Source organism: Dermacentor variabilis, chromosome 8, assembly GCF_050947875.1.
Source record: "Dermacentor variabilis isolate Ectoservices chromosome 8, ASM5094787v1, whole genome shotgun sequence".
Classification (NCBI taxonomy): Eukaryota; Metazoa; Arthropoda; class Arachnida; order Ixodida; family Ixodidae; genus Dermacentor; species Dermacentor variabilis.
In genome coordinates, this window is record NC_134575.1 from 33,003,690 (window position 1) to 33,022,887 (window position 19,198).

Below are 19,198 nucleotides of genomic sequence, written 5' to 3' on the forward strand. Positions count from 1 at the left end.
CCCGAGTTAAGACTAACCGAATGCTACAACCTTGCGATGTGCAAATCTAGACGAACTCGCCATGTCTCTTTATTGTCCCTTTCCGTCAGAAATGACCCGCAAGATTGAAAAGAGAAAAAAAATCACACGTGACCCGCGAAATCGGGCAGCGCGACACCACGCGCCGCCGCCGATCTCGGAGACCATGGCTCAGAATACGGTAGTTCAACAATGAGACATGGTAACAGCGCATGCTCAGCGCCTCCTCACCTTCCATCCGAAAGTGATGAAGTGCATGACGTAATCGACGGCCTCGGCGTTGTCGATGTCGCCGCCGTTGACGTTCATCGCGTCCTTTATCTGACCCGCCCAGTCGGCGGAGTGCAGCCTCAGCTTGTCCACGTTGGTGTTGGTCATCAACATCAACCGGTTAACGATGGTGTTGAACTCTGCGCGCCGGAGAACGAAGCATCTGTTAAGATCGAGCAGGCAGCACTGATTCTACCAGAGGCTACGTCTATAGATTCATAGCTGTTTTCCTGAATACAAAAAAACGAGTGCCACTTTAAATTGTTAATCTCCGCTCTTTTGACGTTTGTTGGTTTCTTTTATGTTTCACATAATGAGTGTCAATTAGTTTTTTATTACAACAGCATTAATGAATAGTGATCGGCTTTCGGCCGTGATGACCACTTTGTAGACTACAGCGCGAGCCGATCCTGGAGCCAGTGCATTCATGAACGTTGTTGGCCCGACCCTGATGTCCGTTCATGATATGCATCTTTGCAACGGTTGTCATTGTACGACTGGGACACTGCGAATGACGAAATAAGTGATCAGTGAAAGAAGTGAAATAGTGATCAATCACGTGCTCCGCGTGTAGAACTGCTGTTCTGTGCCTATGTAACTGTGGACTACTGACACTGATATTTAATAAGCACTTTAGTATATACAGTACATATATATATATATATATATATATATATATAATGACGCATAATAAGCGGACGCACTCAGTAGTTCATAAGGACATGACGAGTAGGTATGGACAGCATTAGTACATTATAAGTTCGTAGGGGGGTTGGTAGGAAGCATCAGTATATCATGGCATCGAAATCCACGGATGGCCACGGGAGTTGTTCATGTCGATGTCGATGGAGTGGCCAGCGAATGATAGAACACCACAATGCAATAGCGTCACAGTCACTGATAAGTAGCATGAGGGCCTGCGAAATTTTTGAACGCTTGCTGCTCCTTATGAAAATGCGCTAGTTAAAGCTTCACGCTGCACTGCCTACAGTAAAACCAGTCACTTAATACTTAGAAACTTATCAAAGGGCTCTGGTAAGACGCGTCCATTTTATGGTGCTGAAAGGCACACAGGAGAAGAAAAATATAAACAGACAAAACAAATATTTTATGCGCATCAGCAGCACGATGAAACATTACTAAGCAATCGTAATAAAGAAAGTAACATCGCCGCTGGTATGGCCCGGTACTACGCGCTGACTCCGGGATTCGCCCATGCACCTTGGAGCAGTGGACTCGAGAGCTGCAGTTGCGGACGACTGTTTCGCGTTGTTGTGTTCAAAAGACGTTTAGGTGTCTGTAGCGGACTCTGCTTTTTTTCACGCGTAGAGACTGTGGGAGAGACAACGTAAAATAGCAAAGACAGGGCGCTCGTTAGCCCTGTCCCACCACTTCAACACTTACCATCGTGAATTGTGTTGTTGCTTGTCGTTATTAGCATGTCAGTGAATGCACATAACTTTGGACGTACTCGTAAGAGCGTTGTACGTAGTTGCGCAGCATGGGCCATAGTTTCATAGCGTCGTACCTTCTTGTTACATAGCGGCTTGTACGTCTCCGCCAATACAAGCAGTTCACGAGGAGCGCGAACACAGGCGTAGTATATATTTCTTTCTTCTTTTACGGCTAACACGTTTACCACATTACAGACCCTTCGCCCCCCTGTTTGCACCACACAATGGTTTTCGGAGAGGTCTACTTCCCCGCTTAGTGCTTCCCGGGGAGGAGGTCTATGGACCTGGAAGTGTCTGTACACGGCGGGCGGCGAAGCCAGTAATCGAACCGCTATGGACCTCTACACGTGCAAGCCCCACTGTCACCTTCGTCGCTGGTGATGGTGACGGTGGTCTTGGTCAGGTGTCCCAGGCCGGAGCCGGGCGACGCGTCGTACAGCTCCACCTCGAAGTGCTCGTCCTTCTCGGCCTCGAAGTCGTCCACGATGGGGATGTCGATGTTCTTGACCGTCTCGCCGTGCTCGAAGACCAGCTTCCCCTCGCCGCCGTGGAAGTCCTCGCCGTCCTTGGCCGTCTGGCTGCGCGTGCGCCAGTGCACGTAGGCCGTGCCGTCGGCGCCCTTGGTGCGCACCACGGCCACCTGGGCCGTGCCCACGCTCTCGCGGACCAGCAGGCCCCGGCGCCGGAACTCGAAGATGCCGGGCTCTGCGACACCGCAGCAGAGAGAGAGATGCGGCAGGGGGGTTGTGGGGTGGGACGTCCATTGAGGAACGTCGCACAATGAGGGGGCACGCGCAGAAATCACTGCATGCGCTTTCACTAAAAGCAGGGAGAGGCACTAGGTAAGCTGTGCCTAAAACAACAACACAAAATAAGTAATACAGCTTTTCCTTGAAATGGTGTTGTGGATCGGCTAGCTTACACTGGTGCAGGAGGAGGAGCGGAGGGACGCTTTCGGAGGCTTTAGAGACGCGCATGCCTCAAGGAACGGCCTGACACAAGCATGCAAACACGCGCGCATATTCACACACACACACACACACACACACGCACATGGACGAACGGGAGGATAAGACAGGACAAGACAAGAAATAGAAGAAGGGTGCAAAGAAAGGCAAGGAGGTTAGCCAGAGGTATTAAGTTCCGGTTGGCTATGCCAAACGGGGGGCAGAATTGGGGTATCAAAAAATGAAAGAGAGCGGAAGGGGGAGCGTGACAGGAAGAGGACCGGGCAAGACGGACCGAGGTGGCTAGAATGGCTATAACAGGGACGAACTCGGGCAGGCAAGCAGATAGGGACACAGGCATGCAAACTGGCACAAATTCACAAGCGGTATGGCTAGCAGACATGCATGTCTGATTCGTGCGTGTGTCACTCCGTTTTCGGTGTCCGCGGCAACGTTACAATTCAGCCAAATATCTTTAAGTCAAATTTTCAACTTCGGGCGAGACCACATCTTATCCCTTTCCTTTACGACGGCAACTGCACATCGCTGTATAAGCCAACAACTCTCTCGCGGGGTGACCGCCACACTCACGGTCGTCGTCGATGATGGTGATCTCCATGACGGACTTCCGACCCAGGGCGACCCCGGCTCCGTCGCCGGCGGCGGGCAGCGACAGCCGCAGGAAGAACGTCTCGTCGGGCTCCCACTGGTTGTCGTCCACGATCTGCACCGTGACGCGGCGCTGGGTCTCGCCCGGCTGGAACATCACCATCTGCCGCAGCTCCATGTAGTCCTCGCCCGCCAGCGCCGTGCCGTCGATGGTCTCGACCCTGCGAGAGACGCCCAGAGCGCGTCACACATATGTGCCATACGGGTGGGCGACACTCCGGGCGTTGGAGCGGGAAGCGGTTTGTGCGGTCGAAACCGTCGAGTGGCGTTGGCACGTAAAACGCCATAATTTTTAGTTTCGTAATAAATTCGCTAGTGGGAAATAAAACGCTACACTCCAGCCGCGATGTGAAGCATTGGCTACATGGCGTTCCGCGGTGCTGAGCACGAGGTCGCAGGTTCGAAACCCGGCCGCGGTGGCAGCATTTCTGTGAGAGCGGAGTGCGCAAGCGCTCGTGTATAGTGAGATTTACGCAACGTATAGAGAACGCCGGGACGTAGAAATTAATCCGCAGCCTTCCCGTACGGCGTCCCTTGTTACCCGCTGTCCAGTTTCGCTGCCTCAAACCTAATCAATCAAACAATCAATAGACCAACTAGTCAGTCAGTCAATTCATCGATCAATAACTAAATAGATAAATCTGGCGCAGCAGCTTGCAAACGCACCTATAGGATACAACGAGGCGTGTATACAAACAAGCGGCCACGCGCAAGCAGCCCTCATTCGACCCGACGATGGCCAACCGAACTTGTTGCTATCGCCTCCGACGAACTGTGTGCTAGTTTAGAGGATACAACTATGGCCAATACGCAGTTTACGGTTTATTCCGTCTGTGTATGGAGGCCATCACAGCCTCGTGACTATATATATAGTCATCCACAGTTACTTTCTGGGGCAAACGTACGTGAAAATGAACACGCCGGTTTTCTAAAGGATACACAGGAATGGGCGAACGCAGGGAAAACAAAATAGAGCGCGTAGATACACCAGAATCAAGGTACCATCGTAAACACCTGCACACCTGATACACATAGTTAACCATCTAATAATGCCTGGAGACATGTTTGCACACGCAAATAATCACACGAGCTGTCTACGTTAAAAAGAACACGTCAGCGAGAACTTGAAAAATGCTGAATTTCGTCGGACGTAACTTCAAGACAGCACCTCGCAAACATTGGAGAACTACTTTACTAATGTTGGATCCATATTAGAGTACGCCTGTGTGCCGCTTGGGATCCGCAAACTAATAATCATTTCTAAGATGCTTGAACTCGTACAAAACACCGCAGCTCGATATGTTTCTAATAGTTATAACCTTACTTGTAGTATTGCTACACTTAAAGATGGGCTGGTATGGGAATTATTAAATAGACGCAGAAAAAAATAAAATATTACGATTAGAGATGCTTTTCAATATCTATTGCGGCGTGGTTAAAGCAGACAGGTAAAGATGCCTTTTGCCCCGTCATTGTACATCTAAGAGACGTGATCATCAGCGGAAAATAAGGGAAATTAATTGTGCAACGAATGTCTTTCATGGCTCTTTTTTTTTTCCTTGCGCCACCAGTCAATGGAATCAGCTGCCACAACAAACTGCTGGAGGCCGAACTGAAGGGTCGTTTCTAGTTGTGTTGTTGGTGTGCACGGTAGTCGTTTGTTCCCCGCCGGCCTCATGCAAACACTACCTGTGCTCTCCCTTCTCTCCCCCCCCCCCCTCCTGCAAAAATGGTTTCGGGCGCTGTAGGTATTTCACATAAACAAATGAATTAAAGAATAATCGGAGCTTTGCACTCGGTGCTACACGCTCAATGGGCGGAACACGTGCGAAATGCAGCGCCGCTCGTATTCGACGCGCTCACCTGCACGTGGCGGGGCAGTCTAGCTTTCCCTTGCGCCGTATGATCACGTCCACCTTGCCGGCCTTCTCAAGCACGGCGCACGAACTGGCGTTGAACTCGATGGTGGCCACGTTCTTGTCCTCCGGTTCAGGCACGGGCTTCAGCAGTTTACCCTGCTCCACTTCGTCCGCAGCCTGCGCGTGAATAATAGTAAGCACGACGCATACAGGAACTATGCAACCAACGTTCATTTTGAAGGCAATGTCTTGCTTAGTCAGTTACTCTAAACCTTTCTGAATCGTGTGTTTGGCTTCCTAACCCCTTTCAACGCGGGCCAATGCCGAAGATGGTGCAGTCAAACCAAGAATTTAAGCAGTCCGACACTCCTCCCACTCTCCTCACGTGAGGGGTGGCGCGATAGAGTGCCGTGAGCAGTGACTCCATCGCATTCCCACCCTCAACCTCGAAGACCTTCGATAGACTTCAACTATAGGTTTCATTGCCTTCCAACGCTTTCTTTCAGCTTTGGTTACAGCAGCGTCGCAAGGGAGCCAACATATATGGCTTAAGTGGACCAGTGAAAACTCGATTGCTTGCGTATCCTCCATGTAGCCGCATTAAGTAATACATATTTTGCAAATGCCAACATATTTTGAAACCCGGCCACTACGCATTTGTTTTTTACAGCGAAACTGTTAGCCTCTAGTTGGTCGGGATTTTTCTTCGGATCGTGCTCACCCAAAAGCAGTACCGTCACCTAGCAACCGCTGCCGCTTAGACAGACCTCAAACGGCAGCTGGAAAAGGGCTTTGTCTTTGAGTTTCCGCGTAACAGAATTATGTTCTCTCTTCTATTCGAATTACAATTCGAAGCTATCATGTCTGCAGCTTGTGTGTAAATCGTACTTTACGAATTTTCCGACGCATTTTACTTTGAGAAATTCAATTAGTTCAATAATGCACTTGCGCCAGGTGGAGGGCCTACAAGGATGAGGATGTACGCTGCACTTTCGCACACGTGCGTGCGTGCTTGACGAACATGTGCACACAATGCATCCGTCCTTGACGTGTAGGCGCTGTGCTTGTTGCATCTATCGTCCAGCGTGTGCTGCGATCGTAATCGACACTATGGCAAACACTGGATGGATGGATGGATGAATGGATGGACGTTATGAGCGTCCCCTTTGGAACGGGGCGATGGGTTGCGCCACCAAGCTCTTGCTATTATACAGCCTAATGTCCTACATAGGTTAAACAATAAAAAAAATACACTATGAACTCCCACAACCAATTTTTCTGACCCCCTATCGCGAACTTTGCTTTTGTACGTCTCCGTTTTTTTTTTTTTTGTCGTTCCCCTACTTTTCTTCCAATCGCCTCCTACTAATCTCTATTGCGGACATGTTTACTTTTCCCCTGCTCTCACTGAACCCAAGGGATTCAAGGAGACCAGTGGTGCCTAAATCGACCGCTGCGCAGACGTCTTCACATTCTGATAAAACATGCTCCATCGTTTGCCTAGCTTTACCGCAACAAGCACACGCTTCTTCTTCCTTCTTATATCTCGCTTTATAAGTGCGTGTTCTATAGCATCCCGATCTCGCTTCGAAATGTAATGAGCTTCCCTTTGAGTTATCATAAATTGTTTCTTTCCTGATTTCGTTTTTTCTCCTAAGTAGTTACTCATGGCACGTTTCATTTCCATTGCCGCCACCCATGAGATTAGTTCAGTCTGTCTGACTTTCCGCTTGACGTTCCTTGTTGCTGTGTTGCGTACCCTACAGACCGCATACTTGCTGGTAAGCTTCCTAGTTCTTTTCCTCCACTGTGAATCAATGTTTTTCCTGTACAGATACCTCAACACTATCCCAGCCCATTTACTTTCTTCCAAATTACTCAGTCGTTCTTCTACTGTCCAACAACAGTACTGCCACCTAGCGGCTGCGGCCACTCAGACCGACCTCAAACGGTAGCTGGAAAAGGGGGGCGTACGAGATGACGCCACTAGATGGAGCTAGGCTGCAGTTGGCAGCGTGTGGATTGACGTCAATCAGCGCTACCCAATGGCAGATGGCGGGGGCCTTTTCAAGGAGAAGTAGCCTGGCAACGGATTTCAGTGTCGTTGTGACTGCGCTATGGTAGGCCCCGTATACAGTGAAACTTCCCTTGAACGAACTTCAAGAACCCCATGGAAAAGTTTGTTAGAGTGAAAGTTCACTAAACTGAACTAAGCTAGCGTGCGACAGCTTGTTGCCGTTATGTAAAAACAAAAGAACTGATGGTCAAATTGTTTATCAACGCATTTATTTGTCACTCTGCTCAAGTTCCGCTAATTAGCACTTTGCAAAGAACACTGTGATCTTCTGCTGCACTTTAGCACTTAGCACTGCAGCAGTTGTGAACTGAGTCACTGTGTCTAAGCACTCGAGAACCTTCTCTGGCACAGCGGGCTGCTGGGCAGCAGTGGCTTTAACTTTTTCCAGGGTGATTAGTGCTCCTTTGGCAGATATATTTGGCGCTTTGTCATCACTGGTAGAATCTTCCTTGTCTTCGCCTTCTTCAGGTAATGCACTCGCTACAATATCTTCCGTAGTGAGTGCAGCGCATGTCTCCAACATGGTGTCACAGGCGGCATACTCCTCAAAAGGCAAAGGGCGGTTTATACTTGTTGAAGTGCTCAGTATGACCTAGGAGACATGGCATGGCGCCTCGGAAACTGTTCGTAGAAGTGAAATGGGCACTGCACTGAATTTCGTTAAACTGAAGGGTGTTTGCATAGGGTTCGAAGGCGCGACGGTGGGGGTTTTAAAAACAAGTTCGTACAACTGAATGCTTCGTTCAAATGAAGTTCGTTCAAGTGGTATTTTACTGTACGTAGATCTATCGAAGAGTAGCATGCGCGCGAACAACGGCAGAGAGAAAAGCGGCGGTACGACCAGCAGCGGCGTCTAACTTCAGTCGAGGTGGCGGTACTTGTCTAACGTCGTTCGTGCTTGTCTAACGTCGGCAAGAGCTTCGCTGTACATCCACTTTCACAGGGTGGAATGGAGGTGGATTTTTTTTATTAAAGCTACCCAGCACTGGCATTAAATGACAACAGCTTGTCAAAATATGTTTGCAGGTACACAATGCTGCTTTCATATCTTTGTCTTCAAATAGGCACCAGATGAAAGCCTACAGCCACGAGACTGAGCCTACTGCTGTGATTTGTGGTAATGGACTATTCCTTATCGTTTTCTGTTGTCCTTGTTCGATACGCATAAAATATGTCATAATCAGTTACACTTTGCAAAAGTGACATGGATGCGAGCCAGACCAAAGGGCTCATGACTGTTTCCTGGGTACTTAAGCATTGATTGACAGATTTTTTTTATTATTTCTAGTGTTCACAGTTAACATTTTTCTACTGCGCCTACGATTTTGTTCTGTAACGTGTGTTTTGTACAAATCTAGTTTATATCCTTCATAACACATTTAGCCTTCTACATATCTCTTTTGCATGGTCGTACTGCTTTTATGCGAGAAAACCGCATCGTTATATCGCATGAACGTTTTTCACTTCTTATTATTTTAGATGATTCTTATTCAGCTGACGTGTATGTGCTGTGACGTATGTATTATGGTGTATTGTGCTAAGTGCCAGTACCAAGACCGACAGGTTTTTCGTGGGCACCATAGAAATCTATCTATCTATCTATCTATCTATCTATCTATCTATCTATCTATCTATCTATCTATCTATCTATCTATCTATCTATCTATCTATCTATCTATCTATCTATCTATCTATCTATCTATCTATCTATCTATCTATCTATCTATCTATCTATCTATCTATCTATCTATCTATCTATCTATCTATCTATCTATCTATCTATCTATCTATCTATCTATCTATCTATCTATCTATCTATCTATCTATCTATCTATCTATCTATCTATCTATCTATCTATCTATCTATCTATCTATCTATCTATCTATCTATCTATCTATCTATCTATTATGTAGGTGGGGGCCAACTAAGGTCTGGTTCTCACCTTTGCGTCAGTCTCGTCCTGAGCAGCTAGTGCGAACATCTCCCGTACCTCCTGGTCGAGTTTCTGCGACGAGAATGAAAGCCGCATTAGAATATTGAACCTCGTTGTAGCGAACAACGTGTACAACGAAGTTAAGGCTATAGCGAACAGAAGTCCCAGTCCCATTTTGTTTCTAACCGTTGTGTATGCCTTTGTCCCCATATAGTGGGCTACAGTGAGGAAAAAAAAAGGAAAAAAAAAGATACAGCCAGGGTTTTTAGCACGCGCAACCACGGTTCGTGTCCTCCAAGATCGGTAGCTGCAAGCAGGCGCAGTCACGGCAGCAAATACATTCGAAATTTACGGTCACCAACTCGCCCGAGCTCCAACACTTAAACGCCGCCCTCGTGAGAGCACAAAAACGCTACAACAGGCTGACTTAACGAATCCATTACAAGTATTGCAAAAAAAAAAAAAGAAAAAGTACTATCGTTCATTCTCACAAATGGTTCTGCGATTGCAGCGCAAAACTCTTCAAAAACTTTACACCCTTTTGGTTGTATTTTGTCCCAGAACGATAATCTTCATCTGTCTTGGCCGCATTTCCTTTCTTTAACGCTGCGAGCCCGGTACATCCTAGTCACGAACGGCATGTGCGTTATCAGCATGACACAGCATTCTCGACAGGAAAGTAGCGAGCGCCGAGTTTTCAAGAAAGGAAACGCTATAGCAAGGCAGATGACGATCATCGTTGGGGGACAAGATAAGCCCCAAAGAGTCAAACTTCTTTTAAGAGTGGATATCTTTCCCCTGGTGTTCTTGTCACGAAGCTGGTTTCGGTTTGCGTCAGGCGGATGTGCGCATTATCCAGCGGCACTCACGTGCTGCAGCTTCTCGTTGATGCTGGGTGTGGTGCGGCGGCCTCCGGTCAGGTCCCGGATGGCGCCCACCCGGTACCACATGCGTGTGTGGTGCTGCTGCTCGGCCAGTTTGGCCGCCGCCAGGCACGCCGCGTCCTCGTCCGTCAGCCCGGGGTGCTTGCGGATCTCCTGTGCACAGACGAGGCGGGAGAGAGAAATGTTTTATATTTGATTGATTTGGTGCTAGATTGATATACTCACTGAGCGACTGATTGACTAACTAATCCATCGACAGATCTACTGAGGACGATTGGTTCATTTATCTTTCATTGATTTATATTTCATTACATTGACTAGCTGACTGACTGATTCAAATTGAACTATTGGTTGACTGATTGATAGATCAGTTGGTTGATTGACTGGCTGACTGGTTTTCGTTGGATGGATTGATTGGTCGATCAGTCCACTGACTCAGTGATCGAATAATCAAGTGGCATATTGATTGGTCCATTGACCGCGTGGCTGATATACTGTTCGATAGATTTGTTAACTGGTTGATTTCTAGGTTAATCTCTCAGTAGACCGGCCAACCCACCGACCAACTGATACTGACTGACTGACTGACTAACGGGTAAACTTTCCGAAAGCAACGTAGATGCTGAGAGAGGCGCAGTAGCTGAACGGTTCGGGAATAATTCGAACCACTCGAGGTAGTTCGACATATGTTGGGTCAGTTTGCACCACAGGTAATCGGCATACTCTCGGCACCGTGCTTAGCCCGCGATGCCTTTCAAGCCGGGAACATAGTAGCAGACACCGTTAGGCTGTGACATCGTGCGCGAAATGACTGACCCGTATGAAGTCCAACAGGTTCTCCCGGTTGAGCTCGCCGTTGGGGAAGAACTCCCGGCGTGCAGGTCCTCCTCCTGGTGTGGCCGGTCCGACGGCGTTCGTTGTCTTGGCGATGTCGGTCGTGGTCTGCAGCTCGAGCTGCTTCTGGGCGCTGCGCTTGCGCGCCCCGGGCCAGAAGATGCCCGTGTCCGCCGCATAGGCCAGGAACACCTGCGTGGTCAGAGCCCCATGCATGGAGTGGGCCGTCGAGCACTGACACGCAGCTATATATGGACCTTGTTCGTGCGTGTTTATATAAGCAAGCAGCTGAAAAATATGGCCAGTTGGATCGGCCAGATGCAGGGCCGATGTACCCCAGTTGGCGACAATCATGCTGAAGAAGGGTTTTATGCCAAGCTTGTTACATGTTTCTTGACTTCTTGGGAAATGCGCGAAAAACGGGCAACACTTGACAAAGCCAGGTTTATCCTGTTCTTCGCGCGCGCTTCCCAGTAAGTCAAGCGACAATTATTATAAGGCGACCGCCACGGCCAGGGTACTTTGCGACATCGTGCACGGCAGCAGTGAGCCACTGCCATATATACCGCACTGCTCAGAAAGGAACGCTCAAGGGTAAGGTTCAGCAAGAAAGTACTGATATCTGCAGATGAATGAATGAATGAATGAATGAATGAATGGAATGAATGAATGAATGAATGAATGAATGAATGAATGAATGAATGAATGGCCCAACGAGACTGGCCTGGCATGTTCCTCCAGGCGAGATTGTGAGGGATGCAAGAAAAGGTGTGAGACGAAAACAAAGGCACAAATAACACAAAAGTTATTTACTCCCATCGAGGCCTGTATCCCACAGAAAGTTGCTATAAGCGCTTCAGTGTTGCGCAAATGAGATCTCGGGCATTGCCGAGGTCCTGGAGCGTGACCCGCAACTGAAGCCGCGTGCGTCGCGTCGCATGTGTAAAGCGTCCCCCTCCCTAATAAAAGAAAAGAAAAAGAACCCTTAAGGTTTCGTAGTTACGCATAGAAATGAAATGCTGTAAGTGCTCGACAACGCCGCACTGCGGGAGGCAAGTGGTTGGAGGATTGCGTCAGGCTTACCAGCAGCGGGAAGAAGAGCAGCGTCAGGATGGCCTCCCAGAGCTCGATCACGTTCGGGCTCGAACCCATGAGCACCACGAGAAGCCAGAGGTAGGCGAACACGCTGAAGAACGCCGTGATGCCGAACACCTGCGAGACGCGTCACGATACGCTGTAGGCGAGCTTCTGCAGAACGGGACATCATCACTGTGCGCCGGGCGATGCCTTTCACATCCAGACAAAAAAAAAAAGAAATATGTTCCAAGAAATACATAAACTCTACTAGCGCGAATTTCCACAAGCAGTGCCAATGTACTGAGTCACGTTTTCAAGGGTTAATTCGCCCAAATTGAAGAATAGCAAAAGAAGACCGGTGCGCTGCCCTGTTCTGGCCGAAGAGAAGAGGCGAGAATGAATACGCAAGGAAAGAGAGGGTACAACACCATCACCTGCGCAGAAAAGTGAGGCCATGCTATTTTCTTGAGGTCGTCGTTGCCATCAGCCTATTTGTGTCAACTGCAGCACGAAGGCCTGTCGTAGAGTTCTCCGCTTACCCCCCTATCATGCGTCGGCCGACTTACATTATGCCTGCAGATTTTTTAGTCCCATCGCACCACCTTGCTCACAGCCGTCCTCGACTGCGCTTCCCTTCTCTTGCACACCCCTCTCCCCCATTCTGTAAAGCTAAAATACCGCCGGTTATTTACCCTACGCAACTCAATTTTTTGCTGTTAGTGTCAGCTAGAATAGGCTACTCCCTTTTGCTTTCTAATTCACGCCGCTGTCTTTCTTGCTTCCGAAGGGGTGCGAAGGAAAAATATTAGGTCGAGCTGAATTGAAAAAGCAGGCTTCTGTAATAGCGAAATCGTCATTCGTAAAGAGAAAGGGGCCTTTATGGGCGAGAAAATGAACGTGGAAAAATTGGAGCGCCGCCACCCGTTGGACTATGGCACCTCTGTTGTGCCGTCAGCACGGCATATTCACAGGGAGCGCCATAGAGGAAGATCCCGTGGAGATTACGTCAACTCGTCCGTTTTGGCACGGGCAGTTCAAATTGTGCAGCAGCAGCGGGACCTTCGGTGGCGATTTTCTACGTAAAAAAGCGATATCATCATCGTCATCATCATAATCAGCCTATATTTAGGCACACTGCCAGGACGAAGGCCTCTCCCAGCGATCTCCGCTTACTTCTGTCTTGCGTTAACTGATTCCATGTTGCGCCTGCAGATTTCCTAATTTCACCACCCTACCTAATTTGTTGCCGTCCCGGACTACGCTTCCCTTTCTTAGGCACCTATACTGTAACTAATGGCCCACCAGTTATCTGCCCTACGTATTACCGGTAGACCATTACAGTTATGTTGACATACTGGCACATAATGCACGATGATAGATTTCTAGAAGAATGATGGATCGATTTAGCTCGACTTGACGTTTTACAAAAGAACTTCTTGGGTAAATTGATGCTTAGGCTCGCTGTGCCTTTATTCATTCGAGTCCAGGGAGCTTTGGAGGGGTCATTGTGACGAGGTCAGGGAAAAGTCCAAACGAGTTTCTCACGTCGCTTTTCCTCTATGCCACGATCCTGCCACGTACACGCTCTGAACTACCCTCCGAAGCGGCGTGCCACACAGCAGCAGCAATGGAAAAGTCTAAGGAGTAAGCAAAAAATGCTTCGCTATAAAAGAATTCAGCAGAATCCATCTCACGATGACTGTCGACGGTAATGCGTTTGGCACTGAATCAATATAGCGACACCACGTACCGCCCCCGTCGAAACGAATTACGTATGAGGTGCATACTGCAGCGGGACTCCTCGTCGCTTCCCAAAGAACACTCGGCGCCATCTAGCGCCGCCACCGCGAATCCTGCGCGTGGCCTTCGAAATGCATGGCGCGCCAGTGCGCGCGAACGCTTACCCCCGTATTCAGAAATGCAACTTAAGTTGAAGCCCATGCTTGATCTAAATAACGCCTATCGTGAGTGCGCCGAAGGAAACGCAGTGAGCGTCTTTGGGCACGTTAATGCCAGGCGTCATTTAAGTCAAGTCAAGCATAGGCTTTTAATTAAGCTGCATTTCTGAATACGGGGGTTAGAAGCGCGTCATGCGGCAGCCGGGCTCCTCTCTCACGCTCCTTTCTGGAAACGCTGTGCCATCTAGTGGCATTACTGAGAGGTCCGCGCTTGGCCTCCGAGTGCTAAGCTGAGCCAAGGTCAGCACTTATTTGATGCAGGTCATCTCAACTGTTCCCGAACAGAACGATGTCACGTGCATAGCGCTAGTTGCTGAGACGCTGCCCGTTGATCCGTACTCCTAATACTAAGTATACATCCGTCATTTAATAAAACTAAACCACACGCATTCAGGTGCGACTCCAGGAACGCCGGCGCCGCGCCTCAACGTGCGTGCGCGTCGAGTCTGCGACCCCAGGAAAACCGTCGGCGTTTGTAGCTTGAACTCTACTGTCCGTTTCCCCGCTCAGTATGGTGTGCGCACGGCTGGTCAGCGGGAACGATATAAATCTATATTGTCTGTGCGCACGCCGCTCGTTCCAGCAGTGGGAGGCAGAACGCCTCTCTAGCTTCGCTGCTGATCAGATTGAGTGGAGCGTGATGATTGCGTATACAGTCGGCGTCGTTCATTCTTATTCTAGCTGGGCAGTGAGCTCTGTCTCCCTGGCGTCTTTCGCTGCCTGTCGTAGGGCCTTTCAGCCGGTTTTTTTTTTTTTCAAAAGCGAAAGCTCTACTGGCCGCGAACTTGCGATTTCGCCGTGGCCGTGCTCCGAGGAGGCACATGACATCACACCGCGTTCCTCGTCGTTGCATTCTCCTCCGCTCGCTTCGCCAGCTGCATCGCATGCCTGATAACATGTCGGAGGATTGAAAAGGAGAGATCGCGTGCGCCGCCACCGTAGTTGAGGCGGCAGTATGGACGGCGAGAATTCTGATAAGCACGAGGAGGCCTAGAATCGACATCGGAACGAGATGAAGAGGAAACGAATCGCCCAGGAAACAGACGAACAGCGCGCCGAACGACTGGCTAAACGCCGCAACATAGCTAGACAACCAGACTAACCTGCACTTGCAATAAAGGTTAACCAACGCTAACCATGCTATGCCTTAGCTTTCGCTACGTGTATCCTGGCATAGCCGAGCTAAGCCACTGCCATTTTTTTTCTTCTTGCTGGGCACCACCCATATGGACCAGTGCATAGTATGGCTTGGTGCGGTGTGGTGTGGTCTGGTGGCGTGTGATGGGATGCGCCGTTGCGAACATGCACTGCACCCATTTTAAGATTGTGGGTAGTATCATGTCCAACCAGTCTGCTTTGCCGGCTGCCATCTTATGCTTACATCTACTCTCGATTAGGGGGGAGCCAGCAATTTTTTTCAATCTGAAAGCTTCACTTCACGTAAACTCCAAGATGTGCTATGGATATGCATGTCTCTCTGTCTTTTTCTTTTGTCTGTTTGAATTAGATCAACAATTTCATGTACCTTAATGCGGGCGAGGAATGACGACAAATTTATTCCGTCAGTGCGGCGTCACAGATTTCAAAGTATTTGAGCCGCGTTGGCTCAGCGAAACTTCCCAATACTTGCCACGTCCAATCTTTGGATCACGTTAAACACGAGGTATACAGTCGAACGCCTCTACAAACGAAACGACCTACATAACGAAGCACTGATTATGTCCCCGCCAGATTCCTTTATTTCGTACGCATTGCCAACGTCTCTACAACGAAGTCCACTCAAATTGACGAATTTGCCTGTGCAACGAATAAATTTAGGCGTCCCCGACGGGTGATTTGTTGATTCGCAAACGAACGGCCTCGCAGCGGTACCACCACTGCCCTTCGCAGACGCCAGGCTCATCCAGGCCCTGCGCTAGCTCTGGCGGCAACGCTAGCGACGCGCTTGACGAGTCGAATGCACCGATGTCCGCGAACGTTGCAGTCCTGCTGCGTTGCACCAGCGGACGTATTCTGTAGGAGTCCACCTATAGTGGATTGTCGATTTCGGCCGCCGCTGATAGGCTGGGGCCGCTCGTATCCTCCTCGTTCGTACAGTTGCATCCAATCAGCAGCGACCGAAATGGACAGTCTACTAGGTGGACTCTTATAGAATACCCCCCCCCCCCACCCCACCCCCAGGAATCGCTCAGCTCGCATGCTAACGCTATTGCTGCAACACAGAAGTGGGTGTGACGGCTGACGTCTTAACTTATGACAACGTGACGACGTAATCGTCACTAACGACGAGCGAAGATGTCTTCAAAGCCACCTGCAATGGCAGGAAGGACGCGAATGTCAACGAATGTAGCCGGTGACAACCTAAGAATTACTAAGTTATATCTACGCTGTCCAACTCGAACACAATTTGCGTGGGTACGCTAGCCACTGACGTTAACCATTTGATATAACGGCAGATGTCGAACGGTTTCGCGTGATTAAAAAACTGCTCTTTTCTTCGTACAGATCGGTCTTAGTGCCACTGGTTTCAGGATGAAACCTGAACGTCTAGCGTAAATCTGATGGACGGTCTTGAATCCCTTCTCAGCAACAGCCAACAGTTTGGCCTGAAACAACTAGCTTTTATTTTCTAATTAACCTAGCATTCACATTAGTAGAGCCAAGTCCTTAAACTGTGAGCGAACAATAGTTGGATCGGCTCTCTTTCAGAGGGGAAGAGCAGGTGCACTACGTTTTTTTTTTTTTTTTTTTTGTGGGAGGAGTTTGTAATTCTTAGGCTGTCATGGACTGTATAGTGTCGAACAGCCTGTAAGCGAATGAAGAATTTTCACTGCAGGTAAGGCAATATAGCATGAGTTCCGCAATGTGCTGCTTATAACCTTGCGTCGCTCCCACCTTTTGCCGCTGAGCATACCGGGAACCTCTTTTTTAATTATGGAGTTTTACGTTCCAAAACCACTTTCTCATTATGAGGCACGCCGTAGTGGAGGACTCCGGAAATTTTGATCACCTGGGGTTCTTAACGTGCACCTAAATCTAAGTACACGGGTGTTTTTCGCATTTCGCCTCCATCGAAATGCGGCCGCCATGGCCGGGATTCGATCCCGCGACCTGCCGGGCACCTCGATGCGATCAGGTCGGCTGCAGTCGCACATTGCATCCCACAAAGTGTGCGCACAAAAAAGTTAGCCAGCTGTTTCACTAAGCCTCTCTCGAGTTCATTTCAGATGAAGGTTTTCCCCTCGCTGAAGAATCTTGTACCCTGCTCCGCGGCGAGCGATAGGATGCCTGACGTTTACAACAAAGTGACCTCTATAACGAAGTATTCGGCGTACTTTTTAATAGAGGCGCTTGACTGTATAGTTCTTGTTTTGCGGATGAACCATTACATCCCTACACCGTCAATACCTAATGACGTCACGGCAAGGTGATGCTGGAACTTCCAAAGCAGGCTCGCCATCCGTCTTTGCATTTCAGCGCCACTTGTGGCTTGCCGAGTCTTTTCTCGCGGTATGAGTGGCGTTTTCGATAACGTAGGAGATCATTTACCGGTACACGTGGGACGATGTTTCTCGTTAGCATCCACTTACTGCACACTGGCTGCCCTTCCGTCCCGCGCAAAAATATACCCGAGCATCCGCGGAGTTTGAAGCTGAGCTTGCGGACTTCCACAATCGAAGAACTTAGTGTGAGAAATGTAAGAATCGTTTGAAACGCCCTGTATTCCGGGCGAAACTTTCCGGATGCATGTGATATGGCAGGGCTTGTGAATCGTACCGAACTGCATAATATCCATTTACGCACGTGTTCCGGGCTGTTTATTTGTGTAGGCGCACTTCTAATGTTCTGTCACTGTCGCCGCGCGGATGTTTCGTTTGCTTCGGGTCCAAACCCCGTCGTTTGCGAACCGGGCAGTCACGCACTACCGAGTAGATCACTCAAGCGCGGTCCCAGATCGATCGTGTCGGGTGTCTGACGTCTCGCAATAACGGGCGATAGGCGGCACCATTGAACCCATTGTTGCTTCGTTTGCGACCACTTGCTCAGGAGTTTGTCGCGTGCGAACCGCTCATGACGTAGCCGCGACAGTATTCTCGAGGGACTCAGTCGTTCAGAGCCCGCCATAGGGATTTTCTAGCCTGGTTGCGCGCACATTGCAGTTTGTGGAATACCAGAATGGCAGTCTGACGTGAACGGCAGCTATACGACGCTGCAGTAGCGACATATTGTGGTGTTTGTTCAACCATAACCTATTAGCGTGAGAACATGGTCACTCTAAATTCGAGATTACGTCGCTGCCGGCGTCTTAACGCCTGCAGCCAAGTTGCACATTACCTGCCACTGCATAAATAGGTAGTCTTAGCGTATCCGGTATCCCGCTAAAGGCAAGTGGACTGCGCATTTACCGGGATACCGGACACGCTAAAAATATCCGTTTGCATTAGGCGCTCTGGTTGTTGCGTTTGTGTGCGTGCGTGCGTGCGTGCGTGCGTGTGTGCGTGCGTGCGTGCGTGCGTGCGTGTGTGTGTGTGCGTGTGTGTGTGTGTGTGTGTGTGTGTGTGTGTGTGTGTGTGTGTGTGTGTGTGTGTGTGTGTGTGTGTGTGTGTGTGTGTGTGTGTGTGTGTGTGTGTGTGTGTGTGTGTGTGTGTGTGTGTGTGTGTGTGTGTGTGGGTGTGCGTTCGCCCCGTTGGCTCCGCAGGCCGCGATCCACGAGCGCGGCCTGCGCGTGCTAAGTTAGGTCTCCAGAGATAAGCAGTGTTTGGCTGCAAAAGCGACAAAGCCAAGCCGACCCACATCACGCTCTGCTCACTCGGCTCGTGCCGGAGCCAGGGCAGCGTTCTGGCTTCCACTGCTACATCAGGCGACAACTTTTCGTGGCAGCACAGCCAAAGCTACGCCCACGCGCTCGCACGGGTGCGCAGCTTTGAATTTGTGTTACTACGCCAAGTAGTGCCGACGTTTCTTGCTGGCGGTTTGCAGGACCAGGGAAACCAGAAATGAATACCAGAAATCCAGAAAACTAGGAGCAGCACGAAAATTAAATGATTTTCCTAAGCAAGTTTTTCATTTGTGATGAAATAAGTCCTGAAGAAAAAAAAAACTGGTACGGTTAGTTCTACGCTGTGTAGCTTCCATTTGCGCACATTCGTGGGCTACATGCAGATGCGCAGTAAAAAGAGTGCGTGCTTCGGCTCCGTAGCTTTCACATGCGCTGCC

General features: G+C 49.3%; 1 protein-coding gene across 2 annotated transcripts in view; it reads right to left on the reverse strand.

Moving 5' to 3' along the window:
- The window catches only part of LOC142589949 (sodium/calcium exchanger Calx-like), a 78,716-nt gene that overhangs the window by 9,566 nt on the left and 49,952 nt on the right, over positions 1–19,198 (reverse strand). For both annotated transcript variants that reach the window (XM_075701678.1, XM_075701679.1), the window contains exons 4-11: positions 12,030–12,158; positions 10,929–11,138; positions 10,098–10,265; positions 9,238–9,300; positions 5,222–5,394; positions 3,281–3,519; positions 2,109–2,447; positions 250–428 (exon numbers count right to left, since the gene is read on the reverse strand). In XM_075701678.1, the coding sequence (XP_075557793.1) occupies positions 250–428; positions 2,109–2,447; positions 3,281–3,519; positions 5,222–5,394; positions 9,238–9,300; positions 10,098–10,265; positions 10,929–11,138; positions 12,030–12,158 (1,500 nt within the window). The remainder of the gene's footprint in view (positions 1–249; positions 429–2,108; positions 2,448–3,280; positions 3,520–5,221; positions 5,395–9,237; positions 9,301–10,097; positions 10,266–10,928; positions 11,139–12,029; positions 12,159–19,198) is intronic.